Source organism: Papilio machaon, chromosome 3 (genome assembly GCF_912999745.1).
Source record: "Papilio machaon chromosome 3, ilPapMach1.1, whole genome shotgun sequence".
Lineage (NCBI taxonomy): Eukaryota > Metazoa > Arthropoda > Insecta > Lepidoptera > Papilionidae > Papilio > Papilio machaon.
In genome coordinates, this window is record NC_059988.1 from 7,170,034 (window position 1) to 7,194,269 (window position 24,236).

Sequence of the window (24,236 nt, forward strand, 5' to 3'; positions counted from 1 at the left end):
GCTAGTATCTGCTGAACAGTACCTATAAAAAAAACTAAAATAAATTGCCCAAAATTTACTTTTCAAGTTTTGAATTTTACAATGAAAAAGGCAGAGATAGACGCTAGTGTGAAGTGAGCGGCGGTTTGTGGCGGGGAGCGGTGGCACCGCGTGACGTGAGTCAGAGTCAGTCTCGGCGAGTAGGGCACACGAACGCGGTGCTGCGGCAGTGTTCCTCCGGACGGCGAGTTGTTCGCATGTTTCCACGTTAACACGCTTTCTCCATTAGTGCATTCGAGGCAGAAAAGTGTCGACACAACCGAATGGTTGCGAAAGTTTGCGCGATGATATATAAGTGAGAGCCAGCATCGGACGTCAGGGTAACGCTCATCGCACACGGTGAGCCAGTTTATTCAACTAAAGACATTCGAAACTCGCCAGCTGTGAGGGACGGGGGGCGCCAGACGCCGTCGGGTCGTACACGCGGGACCAGCCATTCCTAACACATACTATACTTACTTTGAGAGAGAAACGGAAAGCAATTTTTAATGTGTCAAGTCAGTATAGCATATTGCTGCTACGTCAGATCGCAGAACGCCTCGAGCAAGAACTACAAGGTTATGCAAATGAGTTCTGAACGCTTCTATACCAGGGGTAATCTAAAGACCATTCATAACTTTAATAAACTTTAACAATTGCGTTCGTAGTACGGTGTTTAGTGTTTCTCTGTATCGTTTTCCTGTCTTTATATTATCGTTCGGTTTCGCGATCGCTAATTGCTAATTATCCGGAGTCGAGTGATAAGGAGTTTGAGTGAGTGGTTGCGGACGCCGGAGCACCAGTGCAGCGAGTGCAGTTCTACACGAGCGACAGCCACAGCCGACGCGGACGATGGCGGCTACGCAGGAGGAGACCTTGCTGTCACGCTGTGAAGTCCCTATCATCGACCTTGCACATATTGGTAAATATCTCAATAAATCATGTCATTATTATTGTTTTCTAGACTGCACAAAACATGGAGTTCTTTAAACCTAACGGTCGATCCTAATTCTACGGTTCGAAACCTTTATTAGTAAGCACAAAGGAACGGAAAGTCGTTTACCTGCGCGCATCCCCAATTATAGGTGGTTGAGCGAACCCGACAGATGTACAGCGGTCTATAATGTATTATTTAAGGCAGAAAGTACCTCATTTTGGTCCCAACAGAGTTCAGAAACTTACAAATCCACATAACATTATCAAAGACACTGACACCTGAATCTCTTGCGTAAATCCAGCAACAATTTTAAATGCACTTCATTATTTACCGTAAGTCTAGACGACTACGACAGCTAGTTATAAAGTCTGTCTGACCGTTAAAAACACTGTAGTGGTGATGAATATTACCGTTCATGTTTGTCTTTGTAGTGGAACAATACAAAATATTATTACACAAAATTGATATAGAACACGAAAAATTACAATTAATGTATTTATACTACATTCCATAAATCTTTTGTCTCGGTTCTCATCCACGGGAACGGATAGTTAAGCCGAGTTTAATATTTCAGGCTAATTACAAAACAAAAATATTCTACTACAAGTAGGTTCTTGTATTTTCTTTATATTTTCTACGCTTTTAGGAAGATATAAGGAAACAATAAATATAAAAATATTTTTAATAAACTTATCTACTGATTAAAAAATCACGTGAACATATCTTTTGATAAAATAATTCAATCAATCAAAAAGATTATGTTTTGATAAAAGCACATTTGTTAAAAATGTTTAAAAACAAACGCAATACATTTCAATATTAAGTATGTATTCATATCTCATAAATAACAAATCTACACTAAGTAACCAATAAGCAACTGAGTAAAAAAGTTAGTGTATTGAATAACAATATAACACGGGAGTAGAAATAAAAGAAGTTTAACTTTGAGGGCAATGGCCGACCGATCCTTTGTAGCTCCCGTTTTGAGAATGCAATTACACACTCCAGTCAATCTCACTCCTATTTAAGAAAAATATTCTTTACAATTTATAACCAAGGTAAATGACACCTCTTTAAACATAGTAAATTTAATCTACACCACAAAAAATGCTCGTGAAAGTATATTTATCCCAACAATTAATGTAATTTTTAACAGATTATTAACAAAATTATAAATCAATCGAAGCCACACACGTCACGGTCGCGAATTGCGATTCATTTGTGTTTTCCAATATTTGTCCTTGTTCTGTTCTTAGTAGGTAACAAAAAGGTTTATTGCACGTATTTGTATATTTACGACTAAAGATCTTTACGCCTGACTTGTTTCCATGAAATTAACATTAAGCTAGCATATCTCTGTTGTTTCATACGAAGATGTTAAGATTACTTTTTATAGACGCCAAGTATACGAGTACAATCACTTCTTATTACGTCGTCTATATCCACCAACAAGGTTAAATGTACATCTAAAAACAATGTTAATGTTTTTTTTCTTCAACTTTATATGGTGACGACATTACCTTCTGGCGTAAATTCTTATCAAGTCAACTATATGTATAAGATACCGGAATACTGTATTTCATCTTTCCTAAATCTTATCGTGTTTCCATTTATGATAAACTTATCCATAATAATTACATAACAAGTGATACATGTTGATACTAATAAAAGTGTTAAAATATAGTAACCAACGCTACCGGGCGAATTCGAGTTCTTCAAGAAGCGAAGGTACTCTTTTTCAGAGCCCCAACGCATCTGCAGTTCCTTTGCTGTTGCAGATATCCATGGGCGTCGTGATATCTTAACATTATGTGATCCAGTGCTCGGTTACCCTTTTATCATATAAAAAAATGCATTGGCGACATTTTACTTCCAATTGAACAACAATTCTACGTATCGTATTTCTTGAATATCGACTTCGTTACTCCATAGCTGATTATGTTCATAATTTCCTCCGGTACTAAGATATTCAAAAGACTTGCAAATGCAATAGTTCAAGGAAACTTTATAAAACGAACGAATACATAAAATATGGGTCAATATACCGATGACAAGTCCATGACTGTTCAATTAACGCTGTGCAGAACTCGTTGCGAAAGATAAACTATGACTGACTGTCTGTTAAAAAGGGAAAATGTACAGTTATTCGTATTTTCCATACATTTTTACGTCCTCTGATTCCCAGGCATAGCGATGACTCCGAATTCGATAACATGGGAACGTCCCCTTTCATATTAAAAACTAAAAATGTTGGTTATAGACGTATATATATTTATTATTTTAATCATTCATTAAAACTGTTCAATAAGTTACTTTATGTATACCGACTTGCCAGAATTTTCGTTTAAAATGTACGATAATTAATTAAAAGTATGAATAATATTTGACCGGAAACAAACGACTGGTTTTGTTACTACGTATACGAATATAATGGGTACAACTTGTAAACGACTATAATTACATGAAAATATGATGTGACGTCATTGTACAAATCATCGTCATTTTGTAATTTACGATGATTTCTCAATAGTGATTACGTACGACATTTGTAGGCATGAATATTATTGAAGTTTGTTATGCAAATAGCAACGTAAATTGCAATATAATAAATCCGTGTCCATAACTCTTGTAACCTGATGGTCTGTACTTAAGTTTTTATGGACGAGCTTATTTTGTGCGATAGCAAATAATTATATAACAGATTTAGTATGAGAGATATAGAAGAATCTGTGCGAATCAAGTAAAATCAAAATGTAAAGTGGCGACTACTTTCTGTTTTTATTCCAATCTCGTTAAACTTTAGTTATAAATAGCGGTCGATGTAACATAATCGTTGTGAATATAATTTAGTTGTAAACGTGTAGCACTAAAACGTTCTAATTAACCGTTGAAGATATATTTATAGGAACGATCATCGTCACTACAAAAAAATGTTTCGTGGCCGCCTCCGTCACCAGACAGAAACCGTAATATATGCCGTTGCTTCCGCGAAAATTACAAGTTTGTTTTTCGTTTTATCTCTTCGAGTCGTACTCAAATGTCCACGAAATCGGTTAGTCGGCCATCCGAGTTTAGGCTTACATGTTCTTTTGCCGAATGAAATGAGGAAGAAATTTTGTCAGACGTACTGACTCATTAAAACTCATCACTGTAATAATTTTTGACACACTTTCTATACTGCGAATTTTACATAAGAAACATGGAAAGTTGTTGATGGACAACAGACGATCTTGTATATTACAAACCAAGCTATCGCGGCTATATATATTCTTTGGCCAATTAAAAAAAAACTTTCCATTTTAGAATATAGATCAAGTGTACATAGAGTAAGATTATATTCCATTGAAATTAGTTTTGACTTTGTTGATGTTAAGATTTTTGCCAAAATCTCTTACTAATTTTGACATAATTGACTACTTCGATAACAAGGCGCTTTTCATAAATATAGCGTATATTTAAACTCGTTTTGGCGCGCAAATCAAAAAAAGTGGATTGCTGACATTTTAATTGTCTGATATGTGACGCTCCAATTAAAATGGCTTAGGTACTAAATACATTGATTAATATAAACATTTTTCGAGGGCTGCCGAAATTAAAAAAAAAAGAATGTCACTGGTGTTTTATGTATTGTTGTCATCATCATCAGCTCACTACGTCCCCACCGAGGTACTCGGAGCCTACCCTAAGTTATTGTTATAAAGGAAATTATTGAGATATTTATAAAAATTAAGGCCTCATCACGTTCCTTTACATCCTTAAAAATAATTTCCGATAAAGCAGTGACGTAAAATGAAGAACAAAACAAGTTTAATGATACCTTCATGGCATGATGTCTGTAACGTGCGTGGTAAATACCTCCTCGCATGCGAATCGGTTCAACCATATTTACGTAGTTGCTTTGCTATTCAACTTGATCTCAGTAATTACGCGATGATTGTATTCTAAGAAACCATTGCATGTAATCAAAAATGCTGGAATTATTCCGAAGTTTCCGCGTGCTATAACAGACATTATATTAATCCAGTCACTTTTAGTGCAGTTCTTTGCTTCTACTTTTTATTGAAAAAAAAGCTGTTATATTTATTGAATACCGCGATATTTATCTCTTCCTAACAGATCGGTGTGGGATTCAAATCTAAATCTGGGCACAAACAATCAAATAAAAAAAATTCCCTAATTTTCGCAACACATTTTGAAGCTAAATTCAAAATCTTCTAGTCATCTAGTTCTTTAAAAAAAATAAAAAAATGGGACCCATCTGCAAGCACTTCCTTTCGATTAAAATAATTTTTATCAAAATCGGACAACCAGGGGCGGAGCATCGCGGTAACACACATAAAAAAATACAGTCGAATTGATAACCTCCTTCTTTTTGAAGTCGGATAAAAATAAGTACTTGTACAATATTTTTTTGCAAAATGTCGAGTTTTAGTTCAGTCGAAATAAGTGTTCGTACTAATGTACAAAATACATACGTCCATAAACGAAATATGTTAATACTTTTTGTCACAGCACCTCAATTGGAGGTGGTAATTGTCCTCAGCGGTTCGTCCTACTGGCGGTCCATTGTGTTTCACAACAATCAAATGCCTCGCCATCTGTGTAAACCAAATTTGCGACGATTGTTCGCATTCTCTTATACGTCAAACGCACCTTATAAAGGACATCAAACTTGCTTAAATATATTTGTATATCGTACAAGTTGGTATCAGTGTTTGTACATACCATTTTTATAAGCTACCATTTTTAAATAAATACACTAAAATAAAAATGGTACCGATAAACATCTTATGATCTTACAGAAGCTGAAGAACCTTTTAAGAATAACTTATCTTTGGTTTCTGATAACAAAGTTCCTCTATAAAACATATTGTCATTCTTCTCATTATCTTTGAAAAAACATAGATAATAATATGTTTTATACAGGGATTTTGGTCTCAAAAGCAACGATTAATAAGTGCTAGTTACTGTCTTTTTTAATTCTTTAATGTTATAAATACAACACTGAAAACCACCACACATTGGCCATGGTTGTTGAATGTAGTCTTACTTTTATTCCAAGCCGAGGAATATGTTGAACTTTTCAATCATTACTATTGTGGCTATTTAGTAAATAAGACACGAATTGCTTTGATTATTACTTAATATATTAAATAATGTGACGTCACATTATATTATTCATAAAACATTGAAATGCAGTTGCGGTTCAAGTACATCTTTACAACTGTGTAATGGACATTGATCAGCATTTATCGATGTGTCCCAGCGTTTGTGCTGATTCAACACGTCACGTGTGCAATATGCGAACATGGAGAATACATTGCTTCAATATAAAATATTTTGTAATGATATCACGTGCTTCTTATTGCTTATTATACTCCTGATGAGTAGAAGTCTGTTTAAAGCATCTAAATACGAAAAATCCAAAAAAAAATCTCAAAACCGCGTTCTAGTTATTACCAGCAGAGATATTTACAAACCAATACGATAATATGGTCCTTCGAGCAAAAACCGCAGTATGTACCTAAAAAGGGCGGAAACGCATGGAAAGTTACTATGGCGTTTCAATGGTTCTTGGAGCAAGTAATTGGTAATGACGTTAGGTTTGCCAGTATTTATATTTTATTTCTTTCTATAAAAAGCTGGTTTAGGAAAGAATGTTTTTTGTTTGTTGCAAAATACCTGTAGCAGGTAATGTGATCTAAACGACCGGACTTTCCCGGGATTATGGTTTATGAGTTTATGGCATTTAATCTGTTTCAGAATTATGCAAGTAATCATTATTATTGGCTTATTATATCAATTATCGAGTAATTTCTATTTATTGTTATATCGAGTGATAATAACGTAATACTCTACCTTCATTTAACAAGAACAAAGGATGTGAAGTAATAATTAAAAGGCTTACATTGCGATGAATTGTAAAGTCATCCCTACTTGTAATTTTATCAAATTTCTACGCAGAACTTTTCTAATGATAAGATATAGAGTTCTTAAGTCTTAGAAAAGTTATCTAGACTCTGTATGTTTTTAAAATTAATTTTGATCTTGACTTCGATATATAATTTCTAGAAAGGCTTATTTTTACTTACTCATCAGTAGAATCAAACTTGGACTTAATACACACATTTATTAACATAGTTTTGTTATCACATACTAGCCTTATTACTAGGGTTGTCAACCTACAGAAATGCAGACTCAATAGAAAAAGAAAGTTGACAACGTTTGAGATCCTATTTTGAGTACGAAAAAAGATGATATCTTTTGATCCTTCATTTGTTTATCAACAAGACATGTCAAAACGGCCCAAGTATGGGCCATGCAACAAGCATTATTTGGGTCAAACCCGAAGAGGTGGCATCCCTACTTATTACTAAGAAGCCGTTTAAATTTAACCAATTCATTAGAAGATGATGATATGCGATTCAAGGAATTGGAACGAGAGAAGACTTATGGGTATTTTCCTGTCTACGTAGGTGATTTATGTATATTATATTCTGACGGACTTAAGCGTCGGATGATACACTTTATACTCGATTAAAACACATATCATTTCGTCTAAAAATATGTTTAAAAACCTGCTCACATGTGCTTTAAGAAAATTACCAACAACTAACGTCAAATTAAAAGCCTATGTTAAACGATGACTAATCTAAGCCTTAGTGCGCTGATACCCTTCATCCTGTGCCTAGTAAGACGAAGGACGAGACGAAGGGAAGAAGTAAGTGTAAAGCCTTTTTGATCAGCCTCGCACCAAGACAAGAAAAAACGTTATTTTCATAGACTTACAAAAATGTTGGATCAAGTTTCTACTTCGTGAATTAAAACGTTGTAAAAGATTACAAATTTGTCAATGCTTTTAGTTGTTCGTGCTAGGTTAACAATAAGGCTATGAAATGATCTACGTAATATTATATTGGTGTTGAAACTGACAATACTAGTTTGTGTTCCCGCAATCATGTACGCACTTCGCTATAAGAGTATTAGGTGCGTAGTACAACGCGCTTTTCTTGGTACTTAGGAAGCGGTCCGTGATCTGTGGACAAACAAGTTGGGTATCCGTTACAACTACCGCTCAGCCAGTTCTTGTACAAACATACTATTATCCATATAGATATCTACATACTGCATTCACGATTATTTTAAATTACTAGACAGAAGAGTAAATGTAAAAGTTTAGATGTAAGTTCAGACTACAAGAAACACATCAATAACATTACCGATTCTGAGTCAGTAGGGCAAAAAAAGGGCAAAAAAGTCGTTAAATTTTGCGTCTTAAAATATTTTATACTGCGTAAAAATACCTAATGGATTTTCCAACGTTCAATACATACCATAAAAAATTAAACCTTGACTTTATACGACAAAGAACTAAGAAATTTTATTTCGCAGCTATAATAAGACAATAATACCGAGTAAAACGTATTTTTTTTACGTTAATACAAGTACGTAAAATAAATTATTCCTTGCCAGTTTTAACAGATGTGGTTTACTAATTGTAAAAATAAAAATAATATCGTCGACTAAAATTGTTGCGTAAAAGATGATATTGATTTTTGTTTTTGTAATTACTTATTGTACCTGTTATTAGACACAAAATCCTTTTTAAAAAATTATTTTGTATCTGTGGAAAACAAACAACGAACAAAAAATCTTGCATAAGTGGATTTTGTCTTATCACATAGATAAAGACCAAAAATATTACCGATAACTACCAAAAATGAAATATCAAGAGATTATCAATAATATTTTACGCTCTCAAACCAAATCATACTTTTTAATAGAAAGAAACAAAACATTTCACACCTTAACCATAATATCTGTAGTTTCGAAACACAATTTCGTGTACTAAATTTATCATTGAGTACATATTATTGAGTTATTAAAGCCTTAACATTATCTTGATAACATTAAGCACTAGAATGATATGTAATGTACTTTGCCTTCGTGGAAGTGTGTCAAAATATCTTGAATTCTGCTATAATAAAAATCGATAAACCGAATAAATAAAAATATATTGGCAAATAAAAGAGCATCAAGTCAAGGGTAAGCTTATCTTAAAATGATGTTGGATTGTTTTTTAAAACAAAGTTACATACAACATACTAGCGGTTGCCCGCGACGAAGTCTGTGCTCTGTCTTAACTGGTTCAATAGTTTTGAAGCCTATTCAATGGAAAAAATAAACAAATAATTAAATCTTTCCTTTTTATATTATTATAAGTTATACGAGGGGAGGTCCAAAAGTTCGCGGAATGGAGGGGATGGAGTGGGGATAGGGTAGCTCGCTTAGTGTCATACTAATTGGGCACTCATAATTAGTATATATATAACATTTCAACCCTATAGTGCCATTCGTTTACGAGTACTCGCCTGCTGAACAAGTCAATCCGGAAGCAAACTGCAACTATGGAGAAAATTGAACATCGCGCTGTGATAAAATTCCTTACCAAGCAAGGAAAAAACGTTCAAACCATTTTAAATGAAATGGAAGCCGTTTATGGAGATCAGTGCCCTGGTAAAACAATGGTTTATAAGTGGCATGGTCTTTTTAAACATGGTCGAGATTCAATTGAAGACGACTCTCGCTCTGGGCGGCCAGCTGACGCCACCACATCAGACATCGTCGAAAAAGTCGAAAAACTTGTACTCGAAGACACACGTTTGAAGAAGAAACAATTATCTGCATTTGTTGGAGTATCAGATACAACTATTTTGCGTATCCTGCACGACCACCTGGGCATGACAAAAGTCAGTGCAAGATGGGTGCCGAGAATGCTCACGCCGCTTCAAAAACAGCAGCGCGTCGACGCGTCTAAGCACTTTTTGGAGTTGTGTGGAGACGAGCCCGTGCAGATTTTGGAGCGGATTGTTACTGGAGATGAAACATGGGTTCATCACTTTGAACCTGAGTCCAAACAGGAGTCCATGCAATGGCACAAAAAGGGTACACCACCTCCCAAAAAATTCAAGGTGTCAGAATCGGCGGGAAAGTTGATGGCCACTGTTTTTTGGGATTGTAAGGGAATATTACTCATTGATTATAAAGAAAAAGGTACCACTATAACCGGAGAATACTACGCACTCATATTAGAAAAGTTAAAGGAGTCAATTAAAGAAAAACGTCGAGGAAAATTGGCCAAGGGTGTGTTGCTTTTGCAAGACAACGCGCCGGTTCACAAGAGCCGAGTTGCCATGGCTGCTCTGCACACACATGGGTTCGAACCACTTGTTCACCCACCCTACAGTCCAGACCTGGCTCCTAGCGATTTTTATTTATTTCCAAATTTAAAAAAAGAGCTAAGGGGAAGGAAATTTTCCGACGATAATGAAGTGAAGGAGGCAATTTCGGCCCATTTTGAGGCCAAAGACAAAAAATATTTTTTCGATGGTTTAGAAAAATTTATTCATAGATCGAATAAATGTATTAGACTTAAGGGTGATTATATTGAAAAGGAAAAATAAATTTATTGTTATATTTCATTGACAACCCTTTCATTCCGCGAACTTTTGGACCTCCCCTCGTAGATACATTTCACATTAAAGTAACGTGTAAAAACTACAGTAGGTATCCTTTTTCTTACGTAGCACGTTTATCTTTTTGTAAAAATAGTTTTATCATTTACGATAAGGCATACGAGCTGGCAATGCTACTTTTTCATTCAGGAAATAAATGTATGAAGAATAATAAGGCATATAATTAGTTAAAAATATAGCTAAAAACAAATTTATACGTAAATACAATGTGTAAATAAGCACATAGAGTACAATACCTACTTTTGGTTGCAAAACCGTAACCTTACGTTTCGACTGCCAAACACCTGAACAAAACCATATTGTTATTTCAATATTTTTCTAGATGCATGACAGGGAAGGCAATATGTTGAACGATTATTTCGGCAGTCTATACCTACAGTGACGTCAGATGTGTTCTTGAATTTCCCGCGAAGACAGAGTTGTTCACGTGTTATCTTTTCCTTATTGTAACGACATTCACAGGGATGTCACAAGGAAGGTTTGCACGTATAACCATGGATACAGATTCAATGCTATTCTAGCTTGAATCATAATTAGTCTAACAGCTTAAGGTCTGTAAGTTTTGTCATTGTGTTTGATTAATAGGCGCTATACGAATGTATGGTAGAAATATTAATTTGAGCAATGTGTTTATTTTGTTAAAAAGTTAACATCAGTTCATGTAGGGAGTATAAAGCACGTGGTAATGTGTAAAGACATTAAATAGATTGAGTATAACAAAACGCAATCAATGCGTTTGTGTTTTTTCTACATGAGCACACGTTCTACGTTCACACGTGTTCGCGACGCTATCGTAAAATCGGTGCAAACTAAATATTTACAATCGCCTCTACTAACAACCCCGATATCGATTGCTATAGCAACTAAAAAACTATAGTCTAAGATCCCGCTGCAGGATTGGTGCGCTCATCGACTTTTTGTTTAAAACCAAATTTTTATGTTTATTTATAGTTAAGAGAATATATATTTACTAGGGTGCCTATCAAAATTTGGCCGCCATTATTTTTAAAAAAATTATTTTTAATTGATTTTTGGTAAAAAATTTCGTTTATTTATTTTTTTAATAAAATAACGTCTACATAACGGTAATTAATATCAAGATTCTAAAAAATCACGGTTGCCGTTGCGCACCTGGCCGCACCTCTTTGCAGCCAGGTGTAAACAGGTATGATTTCGATAAATTTATACGTTTATAACCTATTTTTATTAATTATATGTCAAATTAAAGCTAATTTTTTTCTATTAATTATCATATAAAGTTGCTTAATTAAATCTGGCCGCAAATAAGGGTTGCTGGCTGTTAAAGATAATAAATATTTAAGGTAGAGTGAAAGAGAGTTAGCGCGTAACATCATTTGTCAGACGAGGACAATTAAATACTTGAATAAAATCTAATAAAATTTTTGAATAATACTTTCGCAATAAAATTTTCTTTTACTTAAGTCACCTTGGTTTTATTTTTTTATTTTTTAAATTAATATTAAATATCGACGTTCTAATTAGCACATTATCTAACTCCTTTTTAGAGAATCTTTTATTTGTACGAAAAAAACAATTACTTCAAAATTTATTATCATTTAAAAAAACCATTTAAAATTATTTATATCTAATAGAGATATAATATTTAAGTTCGAATCATTCAAATAATTTGTAATTGGATTATTGCTTCATCAAAATGTTAAAAAAATCACCCTCTAAAAAATTCAGAGTTAGACAAATTCCTAACTAGACCGTCGATATATCAAATCAATATTAATTTTTTGTTGCAATTTTTAAATTTGTCATTTTGAAAAAAATTACATATTTTTTGGAGTATTTATTATAAGTCGTCTCTATTACTCCCCGGTGGTTGAGAACACTAACGTTCGACGCATGCGCAATGGCTTAAAAGCGTCGCACAGCCGGCAATCGCTGTCCTCGTCTGACAAATGATGTTACGCACTAACTCTCTTTCACTCTACCTTAAATATTTATTATCTTTAACAGCCAGCAACCCTTATTTGCGGCCAGATTTAATTAAGCAACTTTATATGATAATTAATAGAAAAAAATTAGCTTTAATTTGACATATAATTAATAAAAATAGGTTATAAACGTATAAATTTATCGAAATCATACCTGTTTACACCTGGCTGCAAAGAGGTGCGGCCAGGTGCGCAACGGCAACCGTGATTTTTTAGAATCTTGATATTAATTACCGTTATGTAGACGTTATTTTATTAAAAAAATAAATAAACGAAATTTTTTACCAAAAATCAATTAAAAATAATTTTTTTAAAAATAATGGCGGCCAAATTTTGATAGGCACCCTAGTAAATATATATTCTCTTAACTATAAATAAACATAAAAATTTGGTTTTAAACAAAAAGTCGATGAGCGCACCAATCCTGCAGCGGGATCTTAGACTACTACAATACCTTTTATGTTCTATTTGAGTGATAAAATACTGTTTATAAAAGAAGGTGAGAGACGAGTTTATTGGTATTATGATTAAACTTCATCAACGATGAAATGAATGCGTTGCTAAATAGTTCGAGAAATAATCTAAACTTAATTTTAAAAAACTCAAAAATCCGATTGACTTACAGTACATTTCTGAGACTTAAAGTATATTGTTATCTCTGTGTTGTAATAATGACGGACAGACAGATGATATGTTTTGTATAGAGATTTCTGTCTCAGTAATCACCGGTAAGTCTATACGGTACAGCGCCATCTTTTGGCTGCATTTTAATCGTTGTTGATTTAGCAATGCACAAGAAAAATTAAGTCGAGTGCAGTCGAACTCATTTATCATTAATTTAGAATTTTATTATTTACGTACATTGCATATATTTTGTGCATGCAATGCAAAATAACACTTAGGGTACGAAGACGAATCTAATGACATATCAGTCGTTTAGGCTCTGGACTCTAGGCCGTCACAATCGAATTTACATATATACAAACCCACATGCATAAAATAAAATAAAAAAACTTACATACGGGTGAGAAACATGAAACAGTATAAGAATAAAGTAAGAATTTCAGACTATTGAACCTTTGGAACTGATCCAACTAAAATTAATACCTGAGTGTCTGAGCTGGTGATTCTGAGCAAATTGACTTTATATTGAACACAGCCTTACTTATCAGAAAAAGCTTAAAATCATAACTACGTCCTATTTTTGTAAGGACACATTACAAAATAGTTACTTCTTCGATTTGTTCAAGAACTGCTGATGTATATAGCGTGGGAATACAATTTGCAACAGGTTCAAAAAGAAAAACATTTAAGGAATTCCATACCAAAACGCAACAACAATCTGATACTAGTTTTACTTGTCCGTTTTAATTTTAAATGTATTATGGTGACTCAACAGACAAAAATCAGATAATCTGAATGGTATTCACAAACTTGTTTATATTTCATACCAAACATTCGAAATGGTATATTTGTTCATTTAAACATAACAGTATTAAATAAGTTCCATATATCATAATAGCAAAGTATGTTTTATTAGTTTTCGTGTATCCTCTTTGTTAAAGAGACCTAGAAGTTTTAGTAGCTTAGTCCATTATTGGATGGTCTAAGCAAAGATGATAGCCATTTGATTTGATCGTGAGAATAATAAATCCCACGAAAATAAATATTATTGTTATCATATTTCAACACAATCGAAGTCCAACGGCTGTTCTATGTTCTAAATCTAAATAAAACTAGATATATAATATAAATATTAAAGTAAATCAATCGGTATAACTGTAAATCCTTGGCGAATACTTTCCGTGTTACCTATTGGCCTACTTTACCATCTTTGTGTTTGCCTTACTTTAAAAACGTTTAGCGATTTCGCACTGAATCATACAACGCTTCGAGAAAAAGTATTTACGAAATGAGAACATAAACTGTTAACATATCTATAGTGCACGCTTTGATTTTTATAGTAAAAATAACTTTAGTCATACTTAATTTAAATGAATTTTTTTATTAAATAAAACGATAATAATCATTCCATTTTTCGCAATTATTAAATTTAATTAAATAAAGTAATAAGAATAGACCGGATATGAAATATGTAATGGAATATGATCTTTCAGTCTTTAAATCGTGAATCTAACGACCTAGGCAATAGGTTATGACCTCATCCGCAAAGCCGCAAACAAAAAATACACAACAAAATGTTCCAGTGCTTACATTGTTGTGGTTTATTTATTCTTTTGTCTTGTTGGCTATTAAATATAATTAGATATTGTTACCTTTAAAATATAATAAATAATACATATTGAAAGACATTTAACTTGGTCACTTAGGTCTAGTGTACACCAACATAGCATACAAAATTATAGTAGCTTATTTTGGTTAAAACCAATATCCACTGACAACATTGCTAGTTGCCTTATTTAAATTATCCCAAGAGCAATATGCGTCAAAGTTTTTGTTACACACAGATCTTCATGCAAGAAAATAAAAACATGCAAATAAAAAAACTTCATACAATTATAATTCTTAACATTACGTCACGTCTGTTTTTGATGTATAAAAGTTAATTAAGGTTAGAGTCAGACGCTTCCGTAACAATCAGTGGACTTATAACGAGCTAAGCATGAAAAATGTAATTGTTTGCAATCACCCGAGACCGATTCGGCGAACGTATTCTAATTTAAACTGTTACCTAACTATGTAATTGCATAACTGCATTATTCGATACTGGTGTTAGGTTTCAAATACTTGTACACAATACATTATTAGATACCATTGTATTTACTTACAATAGTTTCAAATCTTGCGCTTGCGTTAGATGCTTAAAACGTTATGTGCATGCTCACTAACAAGTTCTCTTTCAAATTAAAATTGTAGTGACACCGAAAGTGTTAAATTTTATCGACTACTAAAATAATTTTCAACATGATAACCTTTCCTTTTTACCACAAAATCAACCTACTTTACCACGTCAATGAAGAAGTAACAACAAATGCTAACAAAACATCGACTTATCCATATAAATTCAACTATTACATACCATGTCAATTTAAGAGTACAGAAATGTCCTTCAAAATTAAAAAAAACCGCGATCTAAATATGGCAATAAATACTCGAGATAAGAAGTAACCTCGTTCCTATTTGAATTTGATATATATTTAACGAATTACAATGCGTACGTTACGCTACAATCAGTAGTGGAATCGTGTTATCATTACTGTTTGTCAAAATTAACCTCACTAAGCGGAAAAATGATATTATGAGGACTGTTAGAAGCGAGATTCAAGGTAACATCAGTTTTTAGTAATGGTAACCATTATTTTTTTATATCATAAGGTAGCAAGCGACAGCCTGATAAGCTGAATTAGCGAACCGACCGCTGAAATAGACATTCGCAATTGCAGATGCGTGTGTTGCCTATATTTAATCGACGGAGGAAGAGACTACGCGTCCCCACCTCGGATAAATCCCACCTCATTCCCATCCTTACCTTTATAAGAAAAGAGTGGGAAGGGGATAAAACTTATATGAAAAAATGTCGTTATCTCTATTTATACAAAGCGAATGAAAAAGACAACATGTTATTGTACAGGCGTCTGCGGTGTAAACTCATAGTAAAAATATTTTACAATAAGCGTGACTTCTGCTTTGAAATATTTTTTTTCTAATAATACAATTGTGTTTTATAATAAGAGAACAGTATTATAGTTTTCAAAAGCGAATACTTTATCGGTGTACAGCGACCTGTCCATGTGTCGTAAACGTGACATATTTAAACATTTTTAGGTTATGTTTGCTACCGTTTGATTTCTTTGTGGTGAATTTGACATTAATAGTCACGCACATATGTGATTATTAGACATTAGTATAAAAAGAAAAAAATATTTTATTCAAACTTACAAAAAATGAAAAAAGCAAATCGACACAGTAAACGAAAAGAGTCATTTTTAAAAAGATCATTGTCGCGATTAGTATTTATTTAGAGGCGGAACGTGTTAGGAATAATGAAGGTTTATCCTTGGCCTATGACCCACGCTACATGATTACCCAAGTACGAATCACATCCGTATAAAAAACCAGATGTTGACTAATTATCAATGCGTTGTCTTCGCAGTACATAAATAAAAGTTAATTGTTATTAACCGTCACACTCAAAGTCTTTTAATAGTAACATAATCATATTTTAAGTATAGATTTTATACAAATGTTTAGCCTAAGCCTCCCTTCGCGAACAATTCTCAGGGTTGTGTAGTAATTCTGTTAATATTTCCCGAGTACATAAAAATCAATCAGAACATGCAGTCTAGATGCTTTTGTACTGAGTTTATTGTTCCTTGAAGATAGTTTTTAAAACTATTTCTCGATCTCGATACAGTAATGAGTTAAACGCAATATGGCGAGCGTTCGTCCTAAATCCAATTATTGTAATAAAATTTAGGGCGCATGGTGTAGCATATCGCCGACCTACATTCCCAATCAAACAATATTTATACCAATGCATAGCGGTTTATAAACATCGACGGAAAATATCTTTAGTTGCAGCACTGTAGGTACTGCAAAAGCAATGCCCACTTCAAATTATTGTCTTCATTTTTAATTAATATTAACGTGATTTTCCTCTCAATAAAAAAGTTATAAATGTATTAATACATGCCACAGTTATATAAATACAATTTTAAATGTACACACAATGTTAATTGCAATGCGGCAAAGCTGGTGGAATATTTATTACTTGAAACAAAAAATGTATAATGTCTAATAAGCATTCCTTATTAGGTTATGGCGCCAGTGTTTCTATATTATGCGTCTATGAATGTCGTTATCTAAGCTAGCATTGCCACCTGTACTTAGCTAGTTATGGATTATATTTTGGCAAAACCTTGGCGTGTCTTAGCTTTTCCCGTTGGAGTTGACCCTGGTAGCTTTGTTAAAAAGGTTGTGGCATTCATTTTGTTGTTTAGTATAATAAAAGATTCTTCTTCAGTTGTATACAATACAATCTTACTAATATTATAAATGCGAAAGTTTAGATGGATAGATGGATGGATGTTTGTTAGAAGGTATCTCTAGAACGGCTTAATAGATATCGGTGAAATATCCATTAAGCCGTTCGAGACATAGGTTTAGAACATAATCTGCAAGAACACATAGGCTACTTATTTTTTTTTTTAATTCCGCACGGACGGTGTCTCGTTATATATGTTTATACAAATGAATCACGAGAATATAAAATAAAATGTTATATTTTTACCTATTGTGTGTTTTAATACAATTTGTCCGTCCCACGAGCAGAATTCAAAAAAGCTTTATTAATGTGAATTATGTCCTTAACGAACGAGTCCGTTAATAAATAAACGTTTTAGAATATACGACGTGTTTTCAGCAATTCTTCTATTTAACAAGCTGCTCTGTGACGTCAGCAACAAGGTAACAACTGGTTCTTTGTTATCGACTCGACAATTTCGAGTTTCTATTTGCTTTCGAAACGAAATGTTTATTTTAAGTATTTAAGTTTACTTAACATTACATACATATTAAAGCATCAGACAAAATCATTGTCTAAAAACTTTTTTTTTGGTATTTTGTACCTACTACATAAAAATTGTTAATGAGTTGTTTTGCCTCTTACTGAGGCCGCTAAAGAGTATTGGAGCAGAAGCAAACCCAATTTTGTTATTAAGTTGGGGACATTTGGTTTGTTAAAACCAGCCACTAGACTTATAGCATGAAACCAAATCTTAATCTTTAAAGTAAACTCTACGTTCCATTTTCGCGGTCGCTTCGCTTTCGCACTGTACGCTACAGGCCTTTAACCTCATGAAACCGACACAGACAAAAGTGAGCGGCAACTCAACATATATATATATTTCAGTGTTAACTTTCGACTGACATTCACACCTTTATCATGAAAGTTATTCTGAAACAATGATCTTAGGATAGTGAAAGGTTAACTGCCACATTCAGAGTAGCTTAAGTTTTAATAAAACAATCTTAGTGTAGATTTCGTAGCGCAAAATTACAAAAAAGCCTAAGTTACTCTGCAGAAGTACTCATTTTATTGTAAACTAGCTTTTACCCGCGACTCCGTCCGCGCGGAATAAAAAATAGATAACGGGGTGAAAATTATCCTATGTCCTTTTCCTGGTTCTAAACTACCTGCCTACCAATTTTCAGTCAAATCGATTCAGCCGTTCTTGAGTTATAAATAGTGTAACTAACACGACTTTCTTTTATATATATAGATATAAATAGAATATGTACACTACATTTAGCGACTACGTAACGACTTTCAATGAGACATTAAGTTATTAAAGTAAGATTAAAATCATGTCTTCTATATGGACCTTATAGCGGGGGTATTAACCCTTGAGGCAAAAATAACCGTCTATTTCTGTTCAAAAGTGGTATGTACAGTCATTACTGCGTTTTCATTTCAACGCATATATACACAGTATAATGCATAACACAGAGTAAATCAATTATTATTAAAATGCCACATTATCTTTAGTAACACAGGTTATGTTTATCAATGTTTTAAATGTGAAAAGCTGGAATTGGCGGCAAAATTTTCAAAACAATGAATAACATAACGTTAGTGTTACCATAGGAAAGAGTCAATTACTAGGCGTCTTGTCAATTGATTAGACTACTCTTCATGTAATCAGAAAATCGACTCATTTGCTTGACGTTTCAGTGTTGCCATAAACATTACTTTTATTTTGTTTGGAAAAATCATGTAACAGCTCAACAAACATGCTCACATCCACTGTTTACATTTGCCTTGATCGTAGTTGCGAAGCGTTGCAAAAAAAGACAACAATTTTGAAATAACTTGCGGGTACCGGCAGCGGAATACATTTATGTCACAGAACCGTGTCACGGCCAGACCTTCAGCTGACGATTAACGTACAAACATACATACATACATACGTTAGTAATCCATATTTTATTCATGTATGTACTTGTACTGTTTGTACTCTCTGATCCTAACGCATTGTAGACTATGCACTCGAATAACATCGTTATCACTTCTCAGTAAAGCATAAATTCCTATAAAGCATTGATTAAACAATAGTTTACTAGTAAAACCGACGTATGAAAGTTGCCCTTACGATACGACGTAGAGATAAGTTATGAATAAGTCGTTTTGTCACTACACTGAAATTATAATTTCACTATTTGTCAATCTCTATCTAATTCTTACATTTCAGGAAAGGCTCTCCTAATATTTCTCTACCAAAACATTATTGTCTAGGTATATTCTTGTAGGTTTATCGGTTAATACAAATAAGTATTGTTTGCAGTTGCAGGCACCGATGGATGTCCCATGAAGTCTGTGGTGCGCCGCATCGGGCAACAACTGTTCGCGGCACTTAGCGGCAAGGGACTCGCTATGCTTGTCAACCATGGCATCGCTGATGAGAAGGTGCGTCCCAAATTATAATTTTAATTTTCAGCCTAAAATTACAGCAAAAACGGACGACACAGCTTGATTCGGCAAATACAGCAACATCAATTTCGAATTATGTTTTCAAAGCCAACAAGAGTAAAACCATAAACCATGTTCTTTGTCAGCTAAATTGAGTAATATGAGTTATTCCTTACCCAACATCATAGTCTACAAGCTCACTATTATATTTCTATAGAAAAATAAAAGAATATCCTTAATCTGCAACCACTCATGCATACATAGGATTAAATTTTGACTACCTTTTTTTTATTAGTAACATGCAAGAGTGAAATTCTTGCCCAATAAATGTTATAGGCCCCAAAAACAAACCGGCAATATGACTGTAATGGTTTTTTCAATTTTCAAAATTCTTTTTGTACTTTCTTTTAATTGTGTTTTAATTATTTTCTTAATGTTTTGATAGGAATTTTAATGCAAAATGTAGATAACAGTCAAGTCCATATAGTTACAATGATATCAAACTTGTTGCGACATGAATAACGAAATACCAGTTTTTCGAAAAAAATATTACAGTTGTATAAAAATTATCATTTAAATTGAATGAGTCACGATGACGTATAAGGTCGTTAACCTGTTTGTTTTTTCGATTTGTGCCATCGAATAAAAGGGGCGGGAAAAACCTTATGTGTAATACTACCCTTATTACAATAAACAAAATTAACTATTTTATTCTTTTACACTGCTAAATTGTCTATACTACATATAGTTAAGCATCTGTTTTTTAAGAGCAGAAAAGGGATGACAATATGTGATTCTTTTCTCGTATTTCAGTTAAAGGCCGTGTATGCGGACTTGGACAACCTGTGCGCGCTGCCTGAGGGTTGTAAGGCGCAGTACCTGCGCAACCCCGTCAGCAACCACGGGTATGTCCAACCCGGGATGGAGCAGTTCGATACCACTAAACAGGTAACAACAATTTCATAGCCTTAAAGTAATACTAAAGATTAAATTACATTTAAAATGTTTACCAGATATTATGACCGATAACGACAAATAAATACGTCCCATGATGAAAACTGTTTATGGCTTTATTGGTTTTTTTTCCTACACATTGGAGTATAAGGAGTATAATGGAGTCCAAGATTAGACTAGTCTAATTTAACTGACAATGTTGCTAACTCGGCTCTTTCTACATCCTGTTTGTATATAAACATAAATTAGAATTGGATACAACGTTCAGCACTAAAAGTTCTAGATAAGTGCTCTGAGAACGCTAAAGCATTTCACAAACTGGTCTGTAACCACGTCTAGTTTTAGCTGATACGGCACTGACACCCTACGTAACCAGTTCTGATAACTCGCGCAGTTTCCAACTATTCAATTTGCCATCTACTCATATCTTTTAATAAGCAAATAATGTCTATTAACTGTCGAAGTCACTAATCGATCTCATTTTAGCTTGTCCGCGGAATTTTTAAGTAATACATATTTCCATTGAGTTCAAATTTAAACGATCTAAAGATGGCAATAGCAAGGGAAATTATATAATGTTTGGAGTGCAATCGAATAATTCTTGTACTCCGTTTCATACAAAATAATTAAAATACACGTTGCTCTGTGTCGTTTTATGTAATATGTTGCAATTTATTTGTCTTCAGGAGTTGCGTCACTCGTACAATATAACATCGCTGTCAGCGGCGGCGTTCCCCGCGCAGGAGGACGTGCCACAGTTCCCGCAGCACGCTGTGCCGCTCGCACACGACCTCACCAACCTGTCGCGTGTGCTGCTGCAAGCGCTCTCGTATGCATTCGGTGAGAAAATCTTTTTATACGGAAACCTAATTATTTCATAGGCGTATTCGAGATATCTATTGCGACTATTATTTGAAAGATTATTTTTGTAATTACCACACTGATAGGAGTATAATGTTTTTCGCACTTATGTTAGTTTGTTTTTATAAATGTGGGTTGGTAATGTAATAGGTAGGGTGTGTAATGGGTGGTATGTAATAGGTAAAGTCTTTTTGTGTGTTCTTTTGATTAAGGTTAGATTATTTATTTTTTATCAAAATCTAATATATAAAATTCTCGTGTCACAGTTTTCGTTCCCGTACTCCTCCGAAACGACTTGACCGATTCTCATGAAATTTTGTGAGCATATTCAGTAGGTCTGAAAAGCGGCCAACATCTATTTTTCATTTTTTTTTTACTGCGCGCGGACGGAGTTGCGGGCGACAGCTAGTCTTACGATAAATATACATCGTCGTTAATTATGAGAAAATATGAGAGATTTGTCTCAATATACAGTCATCTTTATTTGTCTTCAACACATTGTAAATATCAACAAGACGTTTATATGACTTGAGTGACTCATTCACTTATTACTATTCGGTTTTCAACATTGAGAAATTGCTCTCTCTATCTGAATTACTTAGTGATTCATTTATATGATTCAAGTATATATTTCTTTTTACTTTAAACTTGACTTCATATAACAATATTATCATAATAATTAATAATAAACTTTGCCTATTTAAAACAATATTATCTATAATAAAATACTTCTTTATTTTTTCTTCGTATTATTATACATTTGTACATGTATATGAAGTGTGCCAACTTTGTTATATAGACAAAAAATTGTTAGTGTAATAACTGTCGTTTTCAATATAAGCAAATCCCAAACTAGGCTTTAATTTTTTATTCAAGCGATTAGCTAGTCTTTGTCATTAATTGTGATGTTGATCAGGTTTGCCGCCAGCGACACTGTTGGGTTGTCACGCGGGCATGTTGCGCAGCGAGGGCGGCAACGCGTCCAGCATGCGGCTGCTGTACTACCCACCAGTGCCGCCAGAGGACGACGAGCGCCACGAGCACCACGCGACTTACACACGCTGCGGCGCACACGCTGACTGCTGCACCTTCACACTGCTCGCACAGGACTCTGAGGGCGGTCTAGAGGTCAGTGTATTATGTTACATTTCGGGGTACATAAATGCGTACATACTTTCGGGGTTACAGCGTAAACGCTGTAACCCCGAAAGTATGAACTTTACAGGAGAGCCAAAAAATGATAACTCGTGAGCTGATACACCTACAAGCATGCGGTATTTAGCAATGTTGTGTAGTTTGTGCTAACCTATAATAAAATCACTATCGTTTGATAATGGTTGAAATTATTAACGTGTGAAAAACATATTCGCGATTTCAAGGGCTACAGCGTTTATGCTTTCCAGCGTCGATATATATATGCATGCATACAGGTCAGCATACACTGGCGAACGCACGCGAATGCGTACACTATGTACATCGTCGCATGAACATACGCAAAAGATAGCTCAAAAAAATCTGAGATATGTAAATACATACTCAACATTAAATATAATAAAATTTTCTGCATTGATTTACAGGTGAAGCTGAACGGTAGTGAGAAATGGCAGGCCGTAGGTCACCTACCCGGCGCGATCCTCGTGCAGACTGGCGAGCTGCTCGCCTCCTGGACAACCAACCTGCTGCCGGCGCTGGTGCACCGCGTCGTCGTGCCCTCGGGAGCGTACGCACGCGCCCGCGCCCGCCACTGCGTCGCCTTCTTCTGTCACCCCGACAACGATGCCACCCTGCCGAAGTTTCCTCAGCTTCCCATCCTAGCGCCGGCCCCTCCCCCGCCCGTCTTCACCCCGCATCTGACCCTGCACCACCGTCTGCTCAACGCCGCCCATCATCTGCAGAAGCGCTTCAGGGAGACGTACGCGTGACTAGCACGGGAACATGGCACCAAGGAGTACCACCACACTACCCTCTCCCGGCGACACACCACACATTGACTACCGACTAACGACTGGCTGCTTTGAAACTGACAATGTTTTTTTTTAAAAAAAAAACAAATACCAATTCACATTAAGAATATAAGTCCGTTCTAATTGTTAAAGTTCTAGTTTTTATTTTAAAAAAAAAACAATCGCACCAATTGAGAAGTTACACTTCAGCAATGTAAAAGATTTTTTTTCTCAGGCAATATCCATGACCAGTATGCATAGCTGGGCATTAACTCGTTAATCCGTTAATCGTTAATTAACGAAGTTAACATTTTGCTTAACGGATTAACTTTTAAGTTAACTTCAAAAAGTGTTAACGCTTTTGTTAACTTCCGTTAAACTCAACTTCCGTTAATAAAAGTCCGTTAATCGTTAAATTAGAAACTTGGAGACGTGCTGTCATTTTGTTTAAATTACGCGCCACGCCACGCTCGCAAGTTCAGCTATGTTGGGCGACTGTCCGCGACCCGAATGGTGAACGAACGAGTTGATAATTGATATATGTGAAGTTCGCGTGCAACTATGATGCATCAGAGCGTCCGGGAAAACGTGACC

At 34.5% G+C, this 24,236-nt stretch overlaps 1 protein-coding gene across 1 annotated transcript; it reads left to right on the forward strand.

Annotated features, from left to right (window-relative positions):
* Nucleotides 1-154: 154 nt before the first annotated feature.
* Nucleotides 155-23,786, forward strand: LOC106719629 (2-oxoglutarate-dependent dioxygenase htyE). The gene is made up of 6 exons (XM_045686403.1): nucleotides 155-940; nucleotides 19,760-19,881; nucleotides 20,698-20,832; nucleotides 21,525-21,678; nucleotides 22,616-22,827; nucleotides 23,277-23,786. The coding sequence occupies exons 1-6, from the start codon at nucleotides 871-873 to the stop codon at nucleotides 23,619-23,621; spliced, it is 1,038 nt and encodes a 345-aa protein (XP_045542359.1). The 5' UTR covers nucleotides 155-870; the 3' UTR covers nucleotides 23,622-23,786.
* The last annotated feature ends 450 nt before the right edge of the window (nucleotides 23,787-24,236 follow it).

Coding starts and splice junctions, on each gene's coding strand:
- LOC106719629 (XM_045686403.1), top strand. CDS start 871: ATGGCGGCTACGCAGGAGGAGACCTTGCTGTCACGCTGTGAAGTCCCT. Junction 19,882..20,697: donor ATGGCATCGCTGATGAGAAG/GTGCGTCCCAAA, acceptor CTCGTATTTCAG/TTAAAGGCCGTGTATGCGGA. Junction 21,679..22,615: donor AGCGCTCTCGTATGCATTCG/GTGAGAAAATCT, acceptor GATGTTGATCAG/GTTTGCCGCCAGCGACACTG.